The 23,654-nt window shown below is 45.5% G+C and overlaps 1 protein-coding gene across 4 annotated transcripts in view; it reads left to right on the forward strand.

Annotated features, from left to right (window-relative positions):
* LOC141117631 (cholesterol 24-hydroxylase-like) overlaps window positions 1-23,654 on the forward strand; it is a 75,647-nt gene that overhangs the window by 47,190 nt on the left and 4,803 nt on the right. For 2 of the 4 annotated variants that reach the window (XM_073610577.1, XM_073610576.1), the window contains 3 exons: window positions 19-129; window positions 1,341-1,429; window positions 18,002-18,068. In XM_073610577.1, the coding sequence (XP_073466678.1) occupies window positions 19-129; window positions 1,341-1,429; window positions 18,002-18,068 (267 nt within the window). Of the gene's footprint in view, window positions 1-18; window positions 130-1,340; window positions 1,430-5,635; window positions 5,703-7,846; window positions 10,044-18,001; window positions 18,069-23,654 lie in introns of those variants that run through there. The other 2 variants (XR_012237188.1, XM_073610578.1) reach the window with 2 other exon arrangements.

Below are 23,654 nucleotides of genomic sequence, written 5' to 3' on the forward strand. Positions count from 1 at the left end.
AATATGTATCTTCTTTAGGTCTTGAAGGAAAGTTTAAGACTCTACCCTCCTGCTCCAGGTACAACACGTGCACTAGAAGAAGAAACTTATATAGAGGGAGTGAGAATTCCTGCTAAATCATCCCTGGTGGTAAGATCCAAACCCTCCACATCCACTGACCCAAACAATATTTACAGTGTATATATACAGTAATCACTACCCTAAAGAGACCCTTGCACCAATTTTAAAAAATGCAGATAAAAGCAACAAACAAATATGTATTTTACATGCAGAATTGCAGTGTTTTTCCTTGTCGTAGAAAAAAAAAATGTTTTACTCACTTGCATTGTTTGTTGGAACTTGCTAGAAAATTAGCCTAATTGATTCCCTAACACAGCACCCTTCTTTTGTGCATGTCAAAGCTTTTTCCTTTTCTGGGAGTGTCTATTATCTGTGCTGGCCCAGCAACTTTGCCCCTCCCCTCACCTCCTTACATAACCTTTTATGCAGCTGCTGGGGAGGAGCAATGCCTGCAAGGTCCGTTTGTCGGTGCCAGCATCTTCTCCCTGATTATTTCCAGGTGCTGGTCTTTGGGCATCTTGATTGCCTGACATGGGATGATGTCTCCCCCTCTCATGCACAGGAGTTCAGTCATCCTACCACACAGGCAGTGTGCCAGAATGTAAACTGAGCTGTGCATGCGTAGCGCAGTGTGCCAGAATGTAAACTGAGCTGTGCATGCGCAGCGCAGTGTGCCAGAATGTAAACTGAGCTGTGCATGCGCCACGTAGTGTGCCAGAATGTAAACTGAGCTGTGCATGCGCAGCTCAGTGTACATTCTACGGAGGATTGCAAACAGGCAGGTAGGTATATTTTATTACACAAGAGACAGTGTATGTCTCTTCTGCAATAAAGAGCCTGCCTGCTCGCGATTTTATTTTATCATTTTTAGTACCATTTTAAAGCTTAGCTGCTTTTTTTTAGGCGAAATGGGAATGGTATAGAACTTCTCTCGGCCTTTCATTTGCTGTCTGTGTCCCCATTGGTAAATTTTACCCTCACTTTCTGGACAGGAAGTGATGAAAAATCTCTCTAATGGGAGCACAGACTGGAACCAATTTTCCTTAAAACTGGGAAGAGTCATAAATGTGTTTTTTGTAAAGTGTGGAAAGGAGCCACTGACAAGTATACTGTATAGAATGTCCTATATCTCAGCTTAGAGAGTGATGTTCATTGAGTATTGCAATGTTCTAAAATCAATACCCTTCATAAAAATATGGAATGTACTGAAACAAGGTTTGACCAATTTGTTTTATGAAATAAACCCGTATCTTCTGTATCTTCTGTTGTTCTTTAAACAGTTTAACTCCTACATCATGGGAAGGATGGAGCAGTTTCACCCAGATCCCCTTGTTTTCAACCCAGATCGATTTCACCCTGATGCTCCCAAGTAATTGTTTTTTCTTACCTGTGCTAATTGTTACCTTTGTGATACATTGGAAATAGCCAATTGGTTATGGTCTAAATCAGGAGTCTCCATACTTTTTAAGCAAAGGGTCAGTCGACTGTTCTTCAAACTTCATGGGGTCCAGAATGTGGCCAGTGAGAGTAGAAATGTCCCGGCATCGCAGGGAGTAAATCATGCCTCAGCTTGGTGGTTGATATGTGGTCAATAGGTATCAGTGAAAGGAATAGTGCTCCATCACTGGTATTGTGGGAGGAATAGTGTCTCATAATTGGTATCAGTGGAAGGAATAGTGCCCCACCATCGGTATTAGTGGTAAGAATAGTACCCCATCATTGGTGTCAGTGGAAGGAATAGTGCCCCATCATTGGTATCAGTTGAGGAAGCAGTGCCCCATCATTGGTATTAGTGGGAGGAATAGTGCCCCATCATTGGTGTCAGTGGAAGGAATAGTGCCCCATAATTGGTATCAGTGGAAGGAATAGTGCCCCATCATTGGTATTAGTGGGAGGAATAGTGCCCAATTATTTGTGGTGGTGGAAGAAATAGTGTCCCATCATTGATATCAGTGGAGGAAGCAGTGCCCTATCACTGGTATTAGTGGGAAGAATAGTGCCCCATCATTGGTATCAGTGGAAGGAGCAGTGCCCCATCATTGGTATTGGTGGGAGGAATAGTGCCCCATCATTGGTGTCAGTGGAAGGAAGCACCCCATAATTGGTATCAGTGGAAGGAATAGTGCCCCATCATTGGTATTAGTGGGAGGAGGGGTGCCCAATTATTGGTGTTGGTGAAAGGAATAGTGTCCTATCATTAGTATCAGTGGAGGGAGCAGTGCTCCATCATTGGTATTAGTGGGAGGAATAATGCCCCATCATTGGTATCAGTGGAAGTAGCAGTGCCCCATCATTGGTGTCAGTGGTAGGAATAGTGCCCCATCATTGGTATCAGTGGAAGTAGCAGTGCCCCATCATTGGTGTCAGTGTATTGAATAGTGTCCCATCATTGGTGTCAGTGGGGGGAATAGTGCCCCATCATTGGTGTCAGTGGAAGGAATGGTGTTGCGTTGTTGGTGTTAGTAGAAAATTGTCTCATATCAATGGGAGTAATAGTGCCCCAAGGGCCAAATAAAGACAAGCAAAGGGCCACATCCAGCCAGAAGGTCACAGTTTGGACACCACTGGTCTAGACAGCCGACATATCAGACATCAATAACATGTAAAGGTTTCCATATATCAGCATTGCCTTATTGCTGGATGTAAATGGGATCATACAGCCTTTCGATCTGTTTGGAGCAGCTCGAGGACAAAAAATTTTTCATCTCGAGTCAGTGTCAGATATTAGCAAAAGGTCCAGCTGTGATTTTTTTGGGTTTTCTAAACTTACATTTTCTAGTCCATTCTTGCCTTAGGGCAACAGTAGCACCTAAAAGTCTCCAATTCTAATGATTTCCAATACTTTTCTTTTTAAAGATCGTGGATGTTCCCAGCAGTATAAGAGCCTATGCAGGCAACTATAAAAAAAATGGGGTATCATTGCTGATCTTGGAAAAAAAGAAAGAGTAGGAAAATCAAGGGATGGGGCCAGAGTCTAAAGACTCCCATATAGTGTAGTTTCCTTGGTTTTTATGGCCACAAATAGGAAAATATCTTGGAATAATATTATTTACATCTGGTTAGGTTGCAATAGTCCACCTAAATAGTTTGCAACCTGTCATCACTCATCGGGCATATGAAGAATATCTCTGTCTCCACTCAGATTAATCTTTTAGTGGATGGTCAAACTTAAAGGCTTGTTCCACCTATTGGACCATGTTTCATATTACACCCATACAGTATTTGAGCATCCTGTTTTGTTTTTTTTTTTCGTTTCTTTTTTTTTATTTAACAGGGCTGTGTGTGGCTACACCCACCCTGCCACGTCATCCATTCACAGATTCATATACAGGGACCTGTGAATGAAAGACTACAAGTTCTATCTGCCAACGTGGCAGGGACTCACAGAGTGTCAGCACAAGTACTCTGACATCCCTGCACTTGTAGTCCATTGTTTACTTCCTCTAGCCCCATAACTGTACAAACCTGGGGCTAAGATGTAATGCAGGAGTCTGTGCATTGCACCCACGATGCACTAATCATGGTTGGTTGGAGTGCTCTGCAGGCTTCAATGCAAAAATGTAATACATGCAAATTATTTGTTTTATTATGTGTATGCATTTGCTAAATTTTGCAAAAGACCAATTATTCCTTCAATGCAGTGGTCTCCAAACTGCGGCCCGGGGGCAGGATGTGGCCCTTTGCTTGCCTTTATCTGCCTTTTGGAAGGCAACATGGTTTAATATCATATTTCTGGTATTTCATTCCCTGGTTGATACAGGCAGGATACGGGGCCCCAAGTTGGAATTTAACCAGTTACACATCAGAGCTTTGTAGCATATCAGAATCTGCATCTGAAAGTAACAAGTGGCTGTAACAAGGGCTTGGCTCCGAGCCGACTGGTATGATAATACACTGCAAGCAATCTTCAAAGAGAGCCATGGCTGCCAGGATGATTGATGACGGTGGGTGACAAAGATCAAAGGATCAACAGGCACCTAAAGATGATACATGGACAATGTTGCCCCTAGAGGCCAATACAGCAGGAAGGACAGTAATATAAGATATTAAAAGGACTACCTCTTGGCAATATCTTATTGGACAGGAGGCTAGTGGGGGTGGTTACGAATGGGTCTGAATGAATGTGTAAAAAGGGCACACAGAAGAGAATTTGTCCCTTTTTTCGCTCATGGCTCTTGTCTGATGGTTCTGAGCCTCATGGCTATCTCTTTTGCCATCTGAGCCCAGCTGACGAAACAAAATCTTGAGGAAAGCATTGTGGTAAGTATCTTTCATATTCTTGTATTATATGTTCTGGTGTTATATGCTTTGTAATATCTTTCTTTAGTATTTTCATGTTAGCGTTTTCCTATTTCCTTTCCTAAGACTTTGTTTTATTAAGCAGTGTGCTTGGTTTCATAGATAACCTTGTATTATAGTGATATCAACAGTAACTGTGATCAGAGTTTTAATAGACTAGCTAACTATAGGAATAGACAAGTTAATACATAGGTGCAATAGATAGAGGGAATCCGTAACCACCCTGGTATATTTATTGTACTAATTACTTCACTGCCCCTTGGAGAACTATTCCTCCCACTGACAGTAACAATGGGGCAAATTTCTTTTTCTACTCACACTGGCCACAGTCTGACACTTCTTTAAAGTCTGAAGGATAGTAAACCGGCCCTTTGTTTAGAATGTTTGGAGACCCCTGCTTAATGCATAGGTAGAACCAGACCTTATTCCCTCAGGGTGGGCTGTGACAGGAGTGGTTTGTAGGATAAGAGATATGCAAATCAAATGCTTATACAGAGGTGTCCAATATTGGTGGATTATACTTTTGGAGCCACGCTAAAATTTATTGTTGTACTTATGATAAGACACCATATAATGTGTTTCATACCAATGTGACATTTCTTCAGCACAAGTGAGTCACACTTTAGTTGAGGCTCTGAAGAAAGTTGTCAGCAGTGTGCAGAATGTGTAGTACCCTGACTAAAGTATATGTGACACACCTGTTATGAAGACGTAGCAAGCAACCATGAAATGCATTATATGATGTTTTAATGTAACTACAACAATAAAATAGATTTTACTCTGGACACAAGATATTTTAAATTGACCTCTCCATACTCACCAATACCGGGCACCTTCGCAGCACCGATATCTTGGGACATTCTTTTGCACAAATAAGAAAGATTCACCTGGTACATTTTCCTAACATCTGCCAAGTGCTCCCAGGCCAGGGCTACAGATACTGTATGTTTAGTAAATTTAGTAAAGCATCCTCTCTGCATTGCATCCTAATGAAAAGTGCCTGCAAAATACAGACATGGCACCCAGCTCATTAAAAAAGCAGACACAATTGAACATTAATGACAGATCAGCCTACATGGGAATTTTGAAAATGTGTTAATGGGTTTCACTATTGTCAAAGCATAGGCATTAATTCAACTCTCATACAAACAAATGCCTATGCACATTTGGTCTTAAAGTAGTACACTTTGATTCTGACAAAATTGCCTGTAGTAATTTCATTTTTCAGCTGAAATGTTTGGCACATGAAGTGAGTAATTTTCCTTTCTCCAAACAGGCCATATTTTACGTATTTCCCATTTTCACTTGGGCCACGTTCTTGTATTGGACAAGTCTTTGCGCAGGTACGATATTTTAGTTTATCACATAACAATGTGGCAAAGAAAATGCCTGGAGTGCATGCCCAGAGTCTGCCTAGACACATACAGTATACACAACTGGAGGACAAAGTGACAAGTCCTTTTTATATCTTGTTATCCCCGGTCACTGATACTTACCTTCCCCTCACTCTCCCACTGTCCCCTTGGCTTGTTGGACCCATGGGTCTAATCCTTGTTGGAGCTTCATGCCGGAGCTTACACAGGGTCTTATCCCCTCCCACACATGCACAGCTCTGGTAATTTGCCGAACAGGCTTGAGCAGGGCTGCTGATAAGGGGGTAGTAGCTGTCCTTCTGTACTGGCCCCAGGCCCCATAAGTTCAACAGGGGGGGCCCCAGAGCAGCAGAAATTAGCACAATTACTGGTACCAATCCCCCTATGTCCCTCCCTGTGTTTGCAATGCTTCAGTGTGTGAATGAACGGGGAGCCTCTATACAGAACACTTCCTGTTCATTCACTCTGCAGTTGAGGCTGCAGAGAAAGGATTGAGGAATCTGTGTCCTCAATCTCTTTCTCTGTCTCCAAAGTGAGACGTTGGGTGTCTGTTTAGACCTCTGATATTTCACCAACCCCCACAGGGCTGTTAAAAAAAAAATTTAAATAAAAGAAAATTGTAAAAAAAATAAAAGAAAACCTTAATTAAGGGCTCATTCTCACAGGCATTTTGGTTGCAAGAATTAGTGGTTTGCTCATTCAGCTGGAGCCCTGTTAGGCTTGGCTCATTGTTCCTGTAAGCTAGGCTGCATGGTGCCCCATAGTTTTTAACAGCAGTCCTGGGCTTGAGCACCACATCCTGTGAGGAATAGGATAAGGTCATATACTTCCCCATAACCATTTTTTCCAAGGCCTCTGACACATAAACAGAGCAGTGAAGGACCAAGGGTAAGGTAAGTATCAGTGTTTGCCTGGAGGGAGAGGGGGCTTGTTATTAAATAACTCTATCACTTCTGCCTATTCCTGTTAACTAAAGTTGATAAAGTTGCATTTTTTCTAAAAACAGCTTTGCTTATTTGGTAACACATGAGCATTTACTCATTTATACTGTCCAGTAAAATAGAATTTGAGTAGAGTGACTTAAAGGGTCAGCCCACCCAAACTTGATACTCAGTGTTTGGTGGAGATTGGAGAGTTGAAGTGTAATTGCAGCTTCTGTGGTTCCCCGCCCCCCTCCAAAACTTGTATTCTCACCTGCCCCCAGTCCAGCTGTGAAGATTTGGATAGCTAAGGGCTCTTTCAAACCTGTGGTGGACTGTGGTGCCCTCCGAAGAGCAATCTATAGTGTTATATCACCTACTCACTGCCTAATTTAGCCCTGTATTGCCACACTACCACACCACAATTGCATGCATTGCACACAAAAGCCAGCGCAGCCCCATTGAACTTAGTGGGTGAGTTTGACAGGTGGTACCACCTGTCAAACTCTGTACCTAACGTTAAAAATTTGTACAGCCCCATCCAGCTGTATTTTGCAAATTTGGGTGGGCAGCCAGGTGGCAGTAAAACCGCGGCTCGGCCGCCCGTTTTTGCCACCTCCCCAAGCGCCAATCTGCAAGAGATCTAACTCTCCAGTCTCTACCAAACATTGAGTATGCAGTTTGTGAACTGAACCTTTAAGTCACTCTGCTCAAAATCTGTTTCCCTAGAGAGTATAAATGAGCACTTATGTGCTACTGAATATTCAAGGCTGTTTTTTAGAAAAAAGGGATTTGAGTTAACAGGAATAGGCAAAGTGTCAGGTTTTCTTAGTAACACCCCCTCCACCCAACACACTGATACCCACCTTCTCCACGTACTTCCATCTCTCTGTTTATGCCCTCAGGGCATACATCTGACAGTCTCTTACAAATCTTGAGGTCTCCATTGTGACATCCCTGTGTTTAGTCTGCTAGGCCTGCACACCCGCTGACAATGCAGTGGTGGTAGAGGGGCGATGGACAGGGATTTCCGCAGGTCACTAAAATGCAGACAAAATCATTGCTTCAGCCCAACTGGCCTGTATTCAGGATCTCATCGCAAAGTCAGGGGGACCTCCCAGGAGAGGACATTCACTCAAGTTGAGAAATCCAAGGGTAATACTTTAAACTGATTATCTGTATTTCTTTATACAGATGGAAGCGAAGGTGGTAATGGCCAAGCTCCTGCAGAGATTCGAGTTTGAGTTGGTGGAAGGACAAAGCTTCAAGATTTATGATTCAGGCTCTCTACGACCCATGGGAGGGGCAATATGTAGACTGCGGCCCAGAACAGGAACCACAAAGAAATAGACTTTTATGTACATTTTTTATGTAATGACTATACCAACTAACTGTCTAATGTAACAAGACTACAGTAAAACCTTGGTTTGAGAGTAACTTGGTTTGAGAGCGTATGCAAGACAAGCAACATTTTTAAATAAATTTTGGCTTGATATACAAGTGATGTCTTGATAAACAAGTGGCGTCATATCACAACTGAGTTTAGAAATATGGTTACATTTAATGAAGGTACAACATTTAGCAACATATTGCTACACTTCAAGGTGCCTCTCTTCTCTTTTATACTCTGTAGCTCCTGCGGGATTTTGTTTCTAATCCCCTTGTGGAGGCTTCCATTTGTGGATGGACATTTTATGGTTACACAACCTGGTCAAATTGCTATATTTTTTTTATATGGACTATAAACTGAAGGACCTATGAATAAATGGCTGTGGAACGAATCATTTGAGTTTCCATTATTTCTTATGATATACAAGTGCTTTGGAATACAAGCATGTTTATGGAACAAATTATGCTCACAATCCAAGGTTTTACTGTATTGAAAAAAGTCTATGTACTAATGAGTTCATAAAAAATATTAGATAAATATTGGTATTTTAAAATAAAGATGCATAGACAGCTATATATTTTAGAATGTATTTGTTGAAAAGACTAATACCAGATCAAATTCAGATTCTTACACTGCTAGCTACAGGGTACCTCTTTCAAAAGCCACAGCAGAGGTGTCGCTAGGGGGTGGCTATTGGGGCTTTAGCCCCGAATCTGGCGCCCATAGCCCTGAGTCTCTTGCCGGGGGGTCCCTGCCTAACCAGCGGGCCATGGCCATGGCTGCGGTGGGAAGGCTGGCTGCATGAGAGGGGCGAAGGAGAGGAGAGAATCAAGCGGGCAGACGAGCAGAGATAACATCATCTCTCTCTGACCGCTCCACATCAGCGCTCTTCACAGCCGGGCCTCTTCAATGTGGGAGCGAGGTGCAGAGAGATGACATAATTTCTCACTGTCCACCACACATCAGTGCTCTTCCGCCCTGACAGCGTGGTGGAGTGGAGGTCACGTGCTCCCTGTCATCGATGGAGGTCTACTCTGCAGCCAGACCCCCTTGCTTCAATGTCGGAGGTGTGGCGGGGAGCAGCGAGATGACATCATCTCTCACTGCTCGCCAGGCATTACCGCTCTCCTGCCCTCACTAAATGGACCAGTGCTGCCAGCCTGCCACCAATGCAGCGACAATGCACATTTGGTGGCGCTGGCATGGCAAGTTACTATCCACATCAGTTGGCAAGTGAAAATCCCCATCTGGTGCCAGGTGACCTGACAAGGGACAACCCATATATAGTGTCAGGTGACATAGCAAGTGACAATCTGCAAATGGTGGCAGGTGACGTGGCAATCTGCAAATGGTGGCAGGTGACATGGCAAGTGACAATCTGCAAATGGCGGCAGGTGACATGGCAAGTAACAATCTGCAAATGGTGGCAGGTGACATGGCAAGTGACAATCTGCAAATGGTGGCAGGTGACGTGGCAAGTGACAATACACGTTTGGTGCCAGGTTACAGTGGCAAGTGACAATCCACATGTGGTGGCAGGCGACATGGCAAGTGACAACCCACATCTAGGGGCAGGTGACGGTGGCAACTAACAAGCTGCATCTGGTGGCAGGAGATGTGGCAAGTGACACGCCCTGGGCTCCCACTGATTGTGCATTATGGTGAGTTGAACCACTTGCTTACCACCAGTGAGCCCCCCCCGCGGGCCTGCAAAAAGGTTGGTGACCACTGCTATGGGCACTAGCCCCAGATCTTTTGCAGACCTAGCAATGCCCCTGGGCCACAGTGATGCATTTTTGTGAAAATTAGCATATGCCGAGATCTGTATGTATTATTATTATTTTTTTTTTTTTTTTAATCCTTCCCTTTGTACTTTCATGCATTGTGCTTTGACACTGTTTTTTTCTAATTTCTGCATTTTTAATAAAAATCTATTGAAGAAAAAAATATGTAATTATGTAATAATAATGAATAAAAAGCTGCATTGATGTTTGTTTTTTATATCCATCTTCAAGTTCAACTTTATTATAGTAATATAATTGGGGTTTGTGTCTATGTGTCTATTTGTGAGGCTCCCGTGCATAACATTCTGTTCCCTTCCACCCCTTACCAGCAATTGACCAGCCGACACTATTCTTTTTTGGAGTCGAATGGCCATAGCAGCCTTTTATTACAACAAATAGAAATACAACATTTTTTTAAAACATGTAACTTAATGCATATCATACATTTTTACATAAAAATTTTTAACCAAATACACATTAGAATTAACTTTCCTGATCTAGAGGTCTTTGAAGGCAAATATATAATTTCAAACCAACTAGTTGTATCGGTACACCCATGAAAGGCCCCATGCCGTGTATTACGCAAGCTCAGGGACAACCAGCTACTTCCTTCCAGATACAACCTACTGCACACCATTGTTTCCATTCAAGGGAAAGGACGCCCATACCTTTGTATGGGCCCAACCCCCCCAAACCTCCATTATTTCTCAGCACCGCCTTCAAAGGCCCCATAGACCTCCCGCCACAGCACACACACGTGACACCTTACGTGCGTGTCGCCCTCCAAACCCTGAACGCCCGGTGCACGCCATCCTGCAAACCTAGCTACCACAGGTCAAGACCAATAGCATTCAGGTGTACCCCATCAGAACATAAAAAAACGCCATGTTTCCTCCTCCAACTCCCGGTGACGAACCGCCAAACCACCATTACGTACAAAAAATGTGGCCACCACTTTGTTGACCTTTACCCTCGCTCTGTTCAGACCTGCAAAAGAGCAAGCCAAACACCAAGCCATCCTGGCCACGATATCAGACCAGATAAAAATGGTATCCGGAAAAAAGGATTGCAGCCGTAACAGATCGAATTTGCTGTCCTGGATCAACTCCCTTGCGCACCGTAAACCCAGGTCATTACCCCCCGCATGTATCAGAACCACATCAGGGGTGCGGTCCAGTCGGGGGTACCTATGCATTTCAGGTACCACCCTGGACCAGAGCATGCCCGGGACTCCAATCCAGCGTACTACGCCCTCCTCCCCAGGCAATCTCAACAACCTGCCATCCTTCCTGACATCCGCCCTCCTGGCACCCCAATTCACGTATGAGTGTCCCAGGATCTACACCAAGCAGGTTTCCGAATCTGAAATAAAAAAGGAAACAGAAAAAAGGAAAAAAGGGGGAAGACAAAAACACATCACCCTAAACACCTCAGCAAATGACCCACCAGAATACCCACCAGGAATTTTGAAGAAGCAAAGAGAAATAGGATCTGCAAACCCCCCCCCCCCCCATGATGATTTGTTTAACTAAAGTAAGTGAGGGCGAACATATAATTTAAACCTCGCTGATTCCCAATGACCAATACTCCGGACCACCTTATCATCCAATCCCCACCAGGACCGCCTCCGTGGCCGCTCCAATGCAGAAAGAGTGAGAAGAATAATTCTCTGCATTCAATCCCGCTGCCACCAAACATTTTCTGAACAAACGCCTGAAACTGAAAACGTGACGCGGCTGTCCCGTCCTCATGTTGGAAGAAAACCCCCTCGCCTTGGGGCCTGATTAGGCAAAATCATCAGCATTCCCCTACTTCCCGCACCAAAGTCCCCCATTCCAGCCAGACCTTACTGTACGCTGTCCAAGTAGCTGCAGAGACTGATCTACGGATCAACCGCTGGGCAGTGGCAATGCGATGCTCCATAACCTCTCGGGCAAAGAATCCCGTATACATCTGCTTCCGGTACCAGTTGGCGAAACCTGTCCCTCTGGAAACGAGACAATGCATCAGCCACTGAATTATCAATCCCCGGAACATGAACAGCAGTCACAAAACAGTTGATACACAAACAATTCAAAACCAGATGCTGCAGTAAGAGCACAACTGGGGGGGGGGGAGACGCAGTGTTATTATTAATGGCCTGTACAACCCCCAGATTATCACAGTGAAAACGCATGCGGCGGTTCTTAAAGTCCTCACCCCATAGCTCCACAGCCAGAACTATGGGGAATAATTCCAACGCCGCCAAATTACGTACCAAACCAGACTCCTTCCATTCCGCCAGGCCATTCCCCGGTGCTCCACTTTCCCTGGTAAAAAGCCCCAAAACCGCCGGAGTCAGCCGCGTCAGTGAACAGTTCCATATCAAAGTTTGAAACCACCTGCCCTAACCACAGAGAGCGGCCATTATATGTTGCCAAAAAAGATTCCCACACTTTCAGATCCTCCTTGTGATCCAGCCCCAATCTAATTTAATGATGCGGAGCCTGGACTCTAGCCGTTGCCACCGCCAGACGCCTGCAGAAAACACTCCCCATAGGCATGATGCGGCAGGCAAAATTTAATTTGCCCAGCAGAGATTGCAGAGCTCAAAGCTGGATCTTCTTCACCCGTAACGCTTCAGCCACCTCCTGCCTCAAACCCTCCAATTTGTCCAAAGGCAAACGACATTCTATAGCCACAGTATCTATAACGATCCCCAAAAAACACAAAACAGTGGCCAGACCTTCCATTTTGTCAGCAGCCAACGGAACCCCAAAAACTTCAAAAAGTCGCTGAACTGTAGCCAACAGAGACGCACACACCAGGCTCTCCGCAGGCCCTATACACAAAAAATCATCCAAGTAATGGATGACGGATGACAAGCCTGAAACATCCCGTATTGCCCATTTCAGAAAGGAACTAAAGTACTCGAACAAGGAACAAGAAATAGCACACCCCATGGGCAAACATCTGTCAACAAAAAACTTTCCCTGCCAGTGACATCCCAACAAATGGCAGCAATCTGTATGAACCGGCGAGGAGACGAAAAGCAGCCTCTATATCCGTTTTTGCCAACAATGTCCCCTTACCCAAACGCTGCACTCAGGCTACCGCCGTATCAAAAGATGTGTAAGACACCGTGCAAAGATCAGGGTCAATGGAATCATTAACTGATCCCCCACGCGGGTGGGACAAATGGTGAATGAGCCGAAACTTGTTCGGCTCCCTCTTGGGAACCACACCCAAAGGGGATATAACCAAATCGGGTATTGGCGTCATCTCAAACAGGCCAGCCATGCGACCCAACAAAACTTTCTTGAACAACTTTTCAGTAATGACGCCAGGATGCTCCCTAGCCGACCTCAAATTATCTGCCATAGGCGGAACTACCTGAAGTCCACTATTCAACCTGAAACCCTCAGTAAACCCCAACTCTAATAACCTGGCCGCTGCCCGATTAGGGTAGCACCTTAGAAAAGGGATAAATCAATATAAAATATGTTGGTGCGCTTATCAAACTATCCCCATCTGTTGGAGTGGTGCTTATAGATAAAATCCTAAACCATAAAAACACCCTGATATAATCAGTAAAGTGAATAAGTGCAAATAAATATTCAATCAATAAAGTGAATAAATACAAAAAAATGCATAAAACAAACATATACCCTAATATCACAATCAGTAAAGTGAATAGGTGCAAATAAATATAGCAATCAAAAAAGTGAATAAATGCAAATAGATGCATCAAAAAACATATAAGGGAACACACATCCCTAGATATATGTAGGTGGAAAAAAAAAAAAAAAAGCAATAAATAGTGTCTGTTTGTGTTAATCCAGCTGAGGACATTTGAAAGGTGATGATTCACATAAAGATAAAAGAAAAACCATCATTGTGCAGTGTTTTTAAATGCTACAAGACTGTGCAAACAATGTAATCCACTCACATATTTGCAGTAGCTGAATCGCTTTTGTTATAATGGTCAGACAGCTTCACCGCTCATACAGCTATCACCCTTGAGAAAGTCACGTGACATGTGATACGCGTGGGGAGAAGGAGTCAGTGATGTCTTCGCATAGTGTTCGGCAAACACAACTATAGCTGTATGAGCGGTGAAGCTGTCTGACCATTATAACAAAAGCGACACTGCACAATGATGGTTTTTCTTTTATCTTTATGTGAATCATCACCTTTCAAATGTAATTCATCATGCAACTGTGATCTGTGAGAATTAAAATACAAGCAAGTTTATCAAAGGCAAGTGATTGGACATTCAGACCTCAGCTGGATTAACACAGACACTATTTATTGCTTTTTTTTTTCCACCTACATATATCTAGGGATGTGTGTTCCCTTATATGTTTTTTGATGCATCTATTTGCATTTATTCACTTTATTGATTGCTATATTTATTTGAACCTATTCACTTTACTGATTATGATATCAGGGTATATGTTTTTTATGCATTTTTTTGCATTTATTCACTTTATTGATTGAATATTTATTTGCACTTATTCACTTTACTGATTATATCAGGGTGTTTTTATGGTTTAGGGTTTTATATATAAGCACCACTCCAACAGATGGGGATAATTTGATAAGCGCACCAACATATTTTATATTGATTTATAGCAACAGGTGTCACAACACTAATTGGTTGGTTGCAGCTCACACATTTCTTTTTGGTGTTTTGCTATTTTATAGAGAATCCACATCAGCGCTTTAGTTTTCTTTTTTCACGCCTTAGAAAAGGGGCCATCCTTTTTACCATCACCGGTGTCTTCCCTTTTTCCAGTATCCCCCTCTTTTCCTCGACCCTGCTTAAAGCACCGAGACTGTGAGTGCGAACCCCCGCATGTGGAACACTCATGCCAGAATCGACATTTTGCTCCAAATTTGCAGGTACCAGCGTTAAATTGCCAGCAGAAACCCATGCGACTACTGGCGGGTTGCCCGGCAAAGGCCGAACCCCCGACCCCACCCTGAAAGGGAGGCAAAGAACTTCTTGGAGAGGACATTAGCTTCACCCAAAGACTAATGTCCTTATGGTCCCACCATAAAGCAGGGCGAACCGCCTTCCTCTGCCGGAACTGCTCATCATAGCGCAACCAGGCAGTCCCCCCATACACCCTTTACGCCACCCCAATGGAATCAAGATAGCAAAAAAGCGCCGAGCAGTGTTCGGATGCCTTTTCCCCAATAACGCGTGCTAAAATCGCAAACGCCTGCAACCAATTTGCAAACGTGCGCGGGATTAACCAGTGGCGCCGCTTATCCTCCTCTTCTTTCTTGGTCTCGTCCGGCTTAACTTTGTCCAAGTTAAACTTCTCCAAGGGCAACAAAGAGAAAATTTCAATGTACTGCCCCTTCCAAATGCGCTCCTTCCCCTCCGCCTTCAAATGAGTGCCCAAAGGCCCCTCAAAACAGACGTAGACTTCACATTTGGCAGCATCTGCCAAACGCACCCCGTCCACTCCTACCATCCCTTTTCCAACAGCCGTGGCCTCCCCAACCGCCGCCGTTGTACCAGCCACTACCATCACCGACGGAGGCGGAGCCACAGGATTTGTTGTCCCTACCCCCCCAATAACCGGGCCCCCCACTGGCCTGCAACCCCAGCCGATACAACCGGGGTAGGTACCACCCGCACAGAGTCCTGGGCTGCAGAGCGTGTGGGCTGCAGGCCACGCCTCCACCGGGGAAGCGTCCGCCACCGGCCGCGTACCAGCCTCACAGCGCGCCAACACTTCCCGCAAGCCAGCCAACAATGTTTGCACCACCCCCACTTCTTGCGCCCCCGCTACCCCAAGGGACAGGGAACCAACACCATGACCCACCCCACCTGAGCCATCCCCTTGTCCCACTGACACTCTTGCACCTCCAGCCCCACTCACAGACACCCCCTTGCTAACGACAGAAGAGGACAAAGACAATACAGAAGGGTTCTCACCTGGCTGCCGCTGTCTCACTGGACATCCAGCCGCAATTCCAGCTCCACGTGCCGCCTCCGGTAGCTCGCCTTCCTCCCGACTGTCCAGCTCATCCTCAGACAAACTGTCCTGGGTACTCCCGGCCTCTCTCTAATCCACATTCGTAGGCCGCACATCAGGATTCCCTGCCGCAGCTGAGTGCCCAGCAGTGACGTCATCACTGCGCGCCGTACCGGAATGTGTCTCCCGCTCCACGAGGCCATCATGCTGAGCCCTGAGCCGGGCAGGGGAAGCCCGCCTGGCCGTTGATCTGGACCGCACACCGTCCAATTCCCCGAGATGTCGCTGGGCACCCGCCGCCACTCTTCTCCTTCCTCTCCAGGGGCCTGTAATCCCCAGGATTACAGGCCCCGGCCATTCCAGGCACATAGCCGGCACACGCCGAGACATCTCTCCCTCACCGAGCCTTCCTCTGGTCGGGCGGGGAGCCCACCGAGGCAGCCGCCATGCGTCTTGTGCCTACATCGGGGGGGCGTTACCAGGCTCAGCTGATTGGCTCCCTCCCCGAGTCCGCCGTGATCGGGGATTCTTCTCCACACCCGCATAAGCCACGGCAGGCTTGTGCTTGGCCGGCGGAGTTAAAGTATCTTGCGCTGGGCTTCCAATACAGTCCCAGACGCCGGCCAGCACAGGGCTAAAATGCTCAGGAGGCCTGGACCTCCTAGCACGTGTTCGCCCCGGAAGAGGGGGGCTTGTGTGCGCATCAGAGGAGGCCTGGCTGGGGCCCTGTAATAAGCTGGAGACCATGGTCTGCAGCCAGCCAGTGCCTCTGGCAGCCGCCTCCTCCCGAAGTTGAGACAATAGTGCCTCCAAGTCACCCATGATGTTATGGACTGGAGACCGTGTAAAAAATCTGTCCGGCGCGCTCATATCTCCAACTGACCACTTCCTAACTCCACCCACAACTTATATCTACACTCCACCCACTGTCCTACCTCCTAATTACCATTAACCACTTTACCTCCCCTTACTGCCACCACCTCGCTGCCCCACCCAAGTCATGTTGGCCCTCCTCCCGGTGATACTTTAGCTCCGGGCCATTACTTTCCGAATGTAAGGTTTTTTTTTTAACTGTTATATTGATGGGTTTAGCTCTGCTTTTAATTAAGGGAGTCTGCAAATTATTGACATGGCATCCAGCTCATTCAAAGGGCTTCCTGAAGCAGACTCTATCTGGACATTATTGAAAGATCAGCCTGCATGGCAATTTTGAAAATGTGTGAATGGGTTTTTACTATTGCCCAAGTAGGCATTAATGATATTTTCATAGCAACAAATGTTATGCACATTAGGTTTTAGGGTCCGTTCACACCTGAGCAATCTGAACCAGAACAGAACATAAAAATAAATAAATAAATAAATAATAAAATATAAGAAATAATAAAAGGGCAGGAGGAGGGGGTGGATACATATCTGATTCACCATACCATTCATATACTTTAAATATGTTACAAGATCATTAGGTATCACTCCCTTCAGGTGCTATAGTGCATTCAGATTCTACCCAAAGGGACCACATTTTAAGAAATGTTTTAGGGCATCCTCTGGCTTCATAAGTCATCTTATACAGTGGGATTGCTTGATTGATTAATGTAATCCAAAAAGGTATGTCAGGTTGCCATTTGCCACGATTGCAGCATGATTTCAGCACAATTTATCAAGTGAAAATCGCAGCAAAATCACACCGCGATTGTGGTGCCATTCGGATCGATCAGGTGTGAACGGAGCCTAATGTCACGTACACACGGGCGGACTTTTCGACCGGACTGGTCCGACGGACTTTCCAACGGACTTTTGACGGACTTTTGAATGAACGGACTTGCCTACACACGATCACACCAAAGTCCGAAGGATTCGTACGTGATGACGTACGACCGGACTAAAATAAGGAAGTTGATAGCCGGGATCCAATAGCTGCCTTAGCGTGGGTTTTCGTCCATCGGACTAGCATACAGACGAGCGGATTTTTTGACCGGACTCGAGTCCGTCAGACAAATTTGAAACATGTTCCAAATCTAAAGTCCGTCAGATTTTTGACCAAAAAAGTCCGCTGCAGGTCCGATGGAGCCCACACACGGTCGGACTGTCTGCCGGATTCGGTCCATCGGACCAGTCCGGAAGAAAAGTCCGCCCGTGTGTACACGGCATTAGAGTAGTTTGCTTTGCCACATGAACTAAGCACTTTTTTTCTTTTTCCAGAAAGGCCATATTTTACGTATTTCCCATTTTCTCTTGGCCCACGTTCTTGTATTGGACAAGTCTTTGCACAGGTATGTTAATTCATTTTATTTCATATCAATGAGAAATGCCTGGAGTGTAGAGACATATACACAACTAGAGAACATGGACAGAACAAAGGACAAAGTGACAAATTGTCTTTATACCCTAGAGTCTGTGTGTTTTGGGGGGACATGGAGCTGAATCCAAAGTAACACCAACCCCAGGGTCCCCAGGCATACAGCCCACAGAGAGCACCATTCCCCCAAATGCCAGGGCCCATAATCTGTTGGCAAGAGGCTAGCGTTCAGTCCTCTCCAATAGCCTCTGTCCCGGGTGAGTCTGTCACATTTCTCCCCCATCAAAGGTTGACTAACAAGGTCCCAGACCTCCACCTGGTCTGGACATGCGTTAGTCAGGCAGAGTGAACTCACATAGTCTTCCCGCATGATCTCCATTCTTGGCTGCAAAGAATAGTTGAGCTCAGTAGGTGTGGGGCAGAGGTAATTTACTCTCTGTCTGGCTGCCAGGGCTTCAGCTGGATTGTTTTTAACATTCCTGGGCTCGGTCTACTGCTGGGCAGAGGGGCCGATCACCCCTGCTTCTTGAAGCTGTAGAGAGACACTAGGTGCTAGGCAGAGGCCAGCGGTGCTCTGCCCTGTTGCCAGTGATTCAGCTGGGAGTAGCAGCTCCACTACATCAGCTTGTCGTCGGAGAGAGGGGCCAACTGCCCCGGCTCCCTGGAACTCCACAGTTGTTGCTGGTGCTGGGCAGAGGTTGGTAGCACTCTGCCCTGTTGCCAGCACTTCTGATGGGGACTCCGCATCCTCCACTCCGGCTAACCATTGGGGCAGGAGGCTGGCTTCCTCCACTCCCAAACTGTGTAGCTGCCATTGGAAAGGGGAGCCGGCTGCTTCCTTTTCCATTCCCTCATCTGGCTGCTGGGATGACATGTCTATGGTACTGTCTCCCAGGTGCACGGATCTTTGCTGTGGAGGAAAGGCCGCTTCCTCCACCCTGGCCAACTGTTGGGGAGGGACAACAAACACCTCCTCTCCCTTCTTCCCCTGTATCTGCTGCTGGGAAGTGATTGCCACCTTCTCACCCTGAGCCTCCGAAACTGCCACAGGTGTGGGGCAGAGGTCTTGGACCCTCTGTCCGGTTGCCAGCATTTCTGCTGGGGGTTTGCTAGGTGGTTCCTCCTCTACAGAAACGTCTATTAAATCCCCAGTCTCTGGAATTGCTAAAAGTGTGGGGCAGAGGTCTTGGACCCTCTGTTCAGTTACCAGATCTTCAGCTGGAGGCTCATCAGGTTGTTCTTCCTCAGCAGAAAAGTCTATTAAATCCCCTACCTCTAAAACTGGTGTCTGGGGATAGAGGTTCACCATCTCCTGTCCATGGAACCCAGAAGATGTTATCAGTGCTGGGCAGAGATTAGCAGAGCTCTGCCCTGTGGTCAGCACTTCAGGTTTGGGAATGGCAATCTTCAGATTTTCCACTGCCGATTATCTGGCATGCTGCTGAATGTGTTCTAGCAGTTTCCTGTATGCCCTTTCCAGATGCTGTTCCTTCCTTAGCAAATGGTCCAGATCAGGTTTGAGCTCTGAGACCCCTGCAAGACCGAGCATAGCCTCTCTATATTCTCGCAGGTCCTCAAGGTCAAGTTCCCCTTCATCGCAAACACAAAATAATCTGTAAGGCTCTCCCACAGCAATCCAGGGCCTCCAGAGTCATATCCCTCCGGAGAGCATTCTGTTGTCTCCCCTAAATATCCCTCCTCTGCGTGCCATTGCAGAGCCCGATAACGATTGTCCAGCTCTATCTCCTGCTGGACCAGCCTGTCCAACTCAGTCACCCATTGCTCCTGGGGCCGCTCTCCCAGGAATGCCATCCGCAATGCCTGTTGGTCACTGGCCCATTGCTCTTGGGTTGGAAAGCACTTGCCCTGTTTTATACCAACGAGCTGGAGGGCTCCAATCCAGAGCTCCACCCGAATTTGCTGCCTAAGGACCACCCGCAGCAGCCCCGGGAACTCTGAAGCCAGGTCCATATCTCCGCTGGGGTGACTGAAGTCTGCTATCCTGATCTTGGATCCAGGTGGAGGTTTAGATTTCCCGACTGCAGGAAGCTTTCCCGCTGCTTGCCACCAATGTCACGGAACGTCCCATACTCCGCTTGAGTGCTTCTGTCAGTATACCACTTCCTTGTAGTCTGGATACAGATATCAGATGTTCCAACCTCTCTGAGCACAAAACAAGGCGACACTTGCTTGTTGCTAACATGAACTAACTCTTTATTTGAAATCTCACACAAATATATACACAGCAGAATGACTAAAACCTAACCTAATTAACATGAGCTAATTAACTAATCCTTTATAAGCCTAGGTGACTGAGACATGACCTTTTGCCCAGACTGAGTTAATTATCATAAGTACAACCACAGGACATTTTCTCACAATAGCAGCAGCTCCAATAGGAGCCGTCCCGTCTCCCACATTGTATAGATGACAATGTGATCAGCTCATTGACTATTCAACACACATTACCATAAACATCAACACAGGGTTAATTAGAACAAACAACAATGAGTTGAATACCCTTAGAACCTGTGGTAAGCCAGACTAAACTCATTTACATTAAACACATTATAGCTGACATCAGAGAGGTGAGTGGAGTTGATGACATTAGCATCTTCTCACAGTATGAGTCCCAACAGTATGACTCAGTCACTATTGCTACTATGGCAAATACAGGGTCCCCAGAGTCTGTGTGTTTTGGGGGGACATGGAGCTGAATCCAAAGTAACACCAACCCCAGGGTCCCCAGGCATACAGCTCACAGAGAGCACCATTCCCCCAAATGCCAGGGCCCATAATCTGTTGGCAAGAGGCTAGCATTCAGTCCCCTCCAATAGCCTCTGTCCCGGGTGAGTCTGTCACATACCCCACCATCCCCTGGGCACTGATACTTGCCTTCTCTGCACTCTCCCACTGTTGGGAGTGCCTTCTTGTCAGAGCTTACACAGGGTTAATGATCTTACTTCCACCCCCACATGTTCAGGTTTGGTAGTTTGCCGTTCAGGCTTGAGCACTGCATCCCGGGAGGAATAGGAGAAGGTCACATGCTTCCACAAATCTGTTATTTCCAAGGGCTTTGACAGATGATGAATCAAGAAAGAAGAAGGTAAGCATCATTTGATGCTTGGAGGGACAAGGGGGTTGTTATTAAGTAACCCCATTGCTTTGCCTATTCCTTTTAACTCAAGTTCCATTTTTTCCTAAAAACAGCTCGGATTATTTGGTAACACATAAACATCTACTCATGTACACTGTCTAGTAAAATAGAATTGGAGTAGAGTTGACAAGGGTCAGTCCACCCAAACTTTATAGTTTGGTAGAGACTGGAGAGTTAAGCCTCGTACACACGATCGGATTTTCCAACGGAATTGTGTGATGACAGGCTGTTGGCAGAAAATCCGACTGTGTGTATGCTCCATCGGACAATTGTTGTCGGATTTTCTGCAGACAAATGTTGGATGGCAGGCTTTAAAATTTTCCGCGGACAAATGTCTGTTGTCGGATTTTCCAAGCGTGTGTACACAAGTCCGTTGGACAAAAGTCCAAAGTACAAACACACATGCTCGGAAGCAAGGATGAGATGGAAGTGGTCGGTCTTGTAAACTAGCATTCGTAAGGGAGAATTAACATTCGTGACACGGCAAATTATGAATTGCAGCGCACAATTCTCTTCTTCTTTAATGGGATAATAATGAAGCTGCTTTGCTGGTGATACTGATGGAGTTATGCCAAACGAATTTCCAAAGGCTTTTTTTTTCCTAGTGATATCAAGAATAATATTATTATGCTTGTTATTTTTTTTTTTTTGGTGCAAGTTACCACAACACCATTATCCTGTAGTTTTTAAGATCAAAGATACAACTATGTTGGTGTCCCTTGTCAATTTTACATTATATTTTTTTTAAATGTAACTGCCTACTCCCAAACTGTCATTTGAAGTAAAACACATAGCCAAGTATTATTCTCCACAATTTGTTTTATTGTGCATTAAAAAAAGAAAACAAATAAAATTAGACATAAAATAAAGCTTTAAGGCCTTCAAAAAATACAAGGTTGAGGGATCAGCATTCAGACTTTATAAAAAATGCAACAAGAAATGTAAGGGTGCAATAAGGATGGCTAAGATAGAACATAAAAGACACATAGCCGAGGAGAGCAAAAAAAAAAATCCCAAGAAATTCTTTAAGTATGTAAACAGTAAAAAGGTAGGACAGACCATATTGGCCCCATAAAGAATGAGAAAAGACATCTGGTTACAAAGGATGGGGAGATGGCGAAGGTATTGAATGTATTCTTCTCCTCGGTCTTCACGAGGGAATCGGGGGGCTTCAGTAACCAAAACTGCAGTGTTTATCCTCATGACACATCACAGGAAGCACCTCCATGGTTAACAGAGGACAGAGTTAAAATTAGACTTGAGAAACTTAACATTAATAAATCACCGGGACCAGATGGCTTGCACCCCACGGTACTTAGGGAACTCAGTCAAGTGATTGCCAGATCGTTGTTCCTAATTTTTACAGACAGTCTACTGACTGGAATGGTACCAGCTGATTGGAGAAAAGCCAATGTAGCACCAATATTTAAAAAGGGCCTAAAATACATCCCTGGGAATTACAGACCAGTTAGCCTAACATCAATAGTATGTAAACTCTTAGAGGGGATGATAAGGGACTATATACAAGATTTTAGTAATGAGAACGGTATCATTAGCAGTAATCAGCATGGATTCATGAAGATTCTTGCAAACCAATCTGCTAACCTTCTATGAGGAGGTGAGTTGCCAGCTAGATAAAGGAAGGCCTGTAGACGTGGTGTATCTGGATTTTGCAAATGCATTTGACACAGTTCCCCATAAACGTTTACTGTACAAAAACAGGTCCGTTGGCATGGACCATAGGGTGAGTACATGGATTGAAAACTGGCTACAAGGGGGAGTTCAGAGGGTGGTGATAAATGGGGAGTACTAGGAATGGTCAGGGGTGGGTAGTGGGGTCCCCCAGGCTTCTGTGCTGGGACCAATCCTGTTTAATTTGTTCATAAACGACCTGGAGGATGGGATAAACAGTTCAATCTCTGTATTTGCAGATGATACTAAGCTAAGCAGGGCAATAACTTCTCCGCAGGATGCGGAAACCTTGCAAAAAGATCTGAACAAATTAATGGGGTGGGCAACTACATGGCAAATGTAGAAAAATGTAAAACAATGCATTTGGGTGGCAAAAATATGAGTGCAATCTATACACTAGGGGCAGAACCTCTGGGGGAATCTAGGATGGAAAAGGACCTGGGGTCCTAGTAGATGGTAGGCTCAGCAATGGCATGCAAAGCCAAGCTGCTGCTAACAAAGTAAACAGAATATTGGCATGCATTAAAAACGGGATCAACTCCAGAGATAAAACGATAATTCTCCCGCTCTACAAGACTCTGGTCCGGCCACACCTAGAGTGTGCTGTCCAGTTCTGGACAACAGTCCTCAGGAAGGATGTACTGGAATTCGAGCGAGTACAAAGAAGGGCAACAAAGCTAATAAAGGGTCTGGGGGATATTAGTTACGAGG

This window comes from Aquarana catesbeiana, linkage group LG13 (assembly GCF_042186555.1).
Source record: "Aquarana catesbeiana isolate 2022-GZ linkage group LG13, ASM4218655v1, whole genome shotgun sequence".
NCBI lineage: Eukaryota > Metazoa > Chordata > Amphibia > Anura > Ranidae > Aquarana > Aquarana catesbeiana.